This window comes from Lipotes vexillifer, unplaced genomic scaffold (genome assembly GCF_000442215.2).
Source record: "Lipotes vexillifer unplaced genomic scaffold, Lipotes_vexillifer_v1.1 scaffold575, whole genome shotgun sequence".
In the NCBI taxonomy this organism is placed as follows: Eukaryota; Metazoa; Chordata; class Mammalia; order Artiodactyla; family Lipotidae; genus Lipotes; species Lipotes vexillifer.
Window position 1 is genome coordinate 663,073 of NW_006780198.1, and position 2,455 is coordinate 665,527.

The 2,455-nt window shown below is 59.3% G+C and overlaps 1 protein-coding gene across 2 annotated transcripts in view; it reads left to right on the plus strand.

Moving 5' to 3' along the window:
* The window catches only part of KCNAB2 (potassium voltage-gated channel subfamily A regulatory beta subunit 2), a 98,074-nt gene that overhangs the window by 39,995 nt on the left and 55,624 nt on the right, over positions 1-2,455 (plus strand). Inside the window, exon 2 of one of the 2 annotated variants that reach the window (XM_007453279.1) lies at positions 1,562-1,690. In XM_007453279.1, coding sequence (XP_007453341.1) covers positions 1,614-1,690 — 77 coding nt within the window. In that variant the 5' untranslated portion in view covers positions 1,562-1,613. Of the gene's footprint in view, positions 1-1,561; positions 1,691-2,455 lie in introns of those variants that run through there. The other variant, XM_007453280.1, reaches the window with a different exon arrangement.

Below are 2,455 nucleotides of genomic sequence, written 5' to 3' on the forward strand. Positions count from 1 at the left end.
GGAGTGAGCGCACGCCCTTCTCCTCCGCCATCTTTCCTTCCATCTGGAGAAGTCGTTTTTGGGGGGGGTTTGGCCGCACCGCGTGGCACGCAGGATCTTAGTTCCCTGACCAGGGATCGAACCTGTGCCCCTGCAGTGGAAGTGCGGAGTCTTAACCACTGGGCCGCCAGGGAAGTCCCGAGATAGAGGAAGTAGGTAATTGATTGTGTGCAGATGGTTCTGCCACATGAAGGAAGGACTGGTGGCAGGAGTCCTGTTGCAGGATGCCCTTGAGGGGCGAGGCAGAGGGTGTGGGTGCCGTGGGTGTGGCCAGGTCACCCGGGTAGCAACGGGAGGGAAGCAGAATGTTCCTTGTGCTGACGCTGGGGGATGGGTCTGATGCTCGTGAAACAGAAAGCATCAAGTCGAGAGCTACGGGTAACACGGGAAAGGCAGTGTTCATGATTTCAGGAGAGAGGTGCTGGGTCGTGTCATCTTGGAGAGTGGGGGAGAGAATGGCCTAGAACAGGGGTCGGCCGACTTTTCCTTTAAAGGGACAGGTAGTAAATATTTTAGGCTTTGCCGGCCAGACGGTCTCCATTGCAACGACCCACCGCATCATGGTAGCACAAGTGGGCAATTCATAAACAAATGGGCATGGAGGTAAAACCTCCAATAAAACCTTATTTACAGAAAATTTTGGCCTGCTGGCAGTAGTTTGCCAACTTCTAGTCCCGGAGCTCGGCTTTAGGCCAAGGGTCCTCAAAGTGTGTCCCCTGGACAAGCAACACGGGCGTCACCTGGGGACTCAGGCAGATTAAGTCTGTGATTCGGAATTCTGGACATTAAGCATCCCTAAGTGCCCAAGCTGGGGGTTGAGGTGTCACCACAGAGCAGCTGGGCCCAGGGAAAACCAGAGAGGAGGGCGAGGGGTGGGGGTGGGCCGCACCCCCAGGAAAGGGCACGTGCATCCCGGCCTGCCCTTGGCTGCCTGTTGCCCATCCCATTAGCCTGTGTGAGGACATCACGCACCCTGCCTTCCCCGGGGCCTCTGGACCAGCATCTGGACTGGCCTTGGGGACGGCTCTGCTCCTAGCGCACAAGGCCTGGCACTCTGTGCACCCTCCCCTCTGTGGTCCTGGTTTCCCGTCCGTGTCCCTCACTTGCCCGGGGGTGCCTCAGGGCAGGAGTCAGGGGTCAGGGAGGTGAGGTCATCCAGGATGACCCTGGGTGACCGTGGTACCACTTCCTGGCCTGGGGAAGACAGCCCAGATTCCCAAGTCCACAGACTCCCTCTGCAACCACCATTTCTGCATAGTTTGGGCAACGAGAAAGTGCTCCCAGAACCTCAGAAAAGCAGTCAGGGAGGAGCGGAGTGGGGGCTTGGAAAGAAGGGGTAGAAATCCGTCACAGTCACGGACCTGACCATCAGCCTCACCCGAGCCCCTGTGGGCCTGTCTGTCTGTCTGATGAGGAACATGCAGATGCCCAAGGAACCAGGCCTTCGGGATCACAGAGCATCCTGGCCACACTGATTGGTCTTCTTTTAACCGCCTCCCCTCCTTCTTTGCTCTCCCTCCAGGATCTTCCCTCCTTGAAGAAGGGAGTGGGTCGGGACGAGTGAGGCCAGCTCCATGTATCCGGAATCGACCACGGGGTCCCCGGCTCGGCTATCCCTGCGGCAGACCGGCTCCCCGGGCATGATCTACAGGTGACGCCCCCGTGCCACCCCACCAGGCCCTCCCAGGGTCAGTGCTGCCTCTGAGGTGGTCCGCAGGCCAGTCTCCTCCCCTTGGCCCAGAGGGAGGGGCCGAGTGAGCCCACAGGGCTGTCAGGTGCACGCAAGGCAGCATTTTCTCCAAGGAAAGGAGGCTTTTAAGACCAAAATGGGAAAGAAAAAAACCAAGGTTTTCCAGGTGGTATGGAGCCAGGATTAGACCCCTGCCTTGTCCCTGACTCTTCTGAAATATTCCGTGGGAGGTAACAGAGGCCCTTCCTGGTTTCCATCTCTCTGATCCCACACACACTGCAGGTCCTGTGGCCCCTGTGGTCCCACCAGCTCCCCTGACACCCTGAGCAAGGCTCCAAGCCTTACAGGCCTGAGTGGAGCCCGCAGAGGGTGGGGGCAGCCAGGTGCTCGCCGGGCCCCCTTGACCTCTTTGTGGAGCCAGCTTCCAGATCCAGCCCTGGGTCTTTCTGTTTGGAAAACAGCCCAGGTTGAACCACAGGGAGGGCTTGGGGAAGGCGCGGGGTGGGAGCCGCTGGCATCATTGTCACGGAGGACTGGGCGCAAGTAGAACCCTGGGGCCCGCCAGTACTTGAGCCACTGGACCTTCAGATAACTGTGAGGGCCTGAGCCACAGCGCGCGTCCATGGAAACCACGGGGAATGGGGGCGTCCCTCCTGCATCCAGGTCCTACAAAGAACCCCACGGTCACGTGCAGACTTCCCAGCATGTTGGGTGATGGGCATTCCT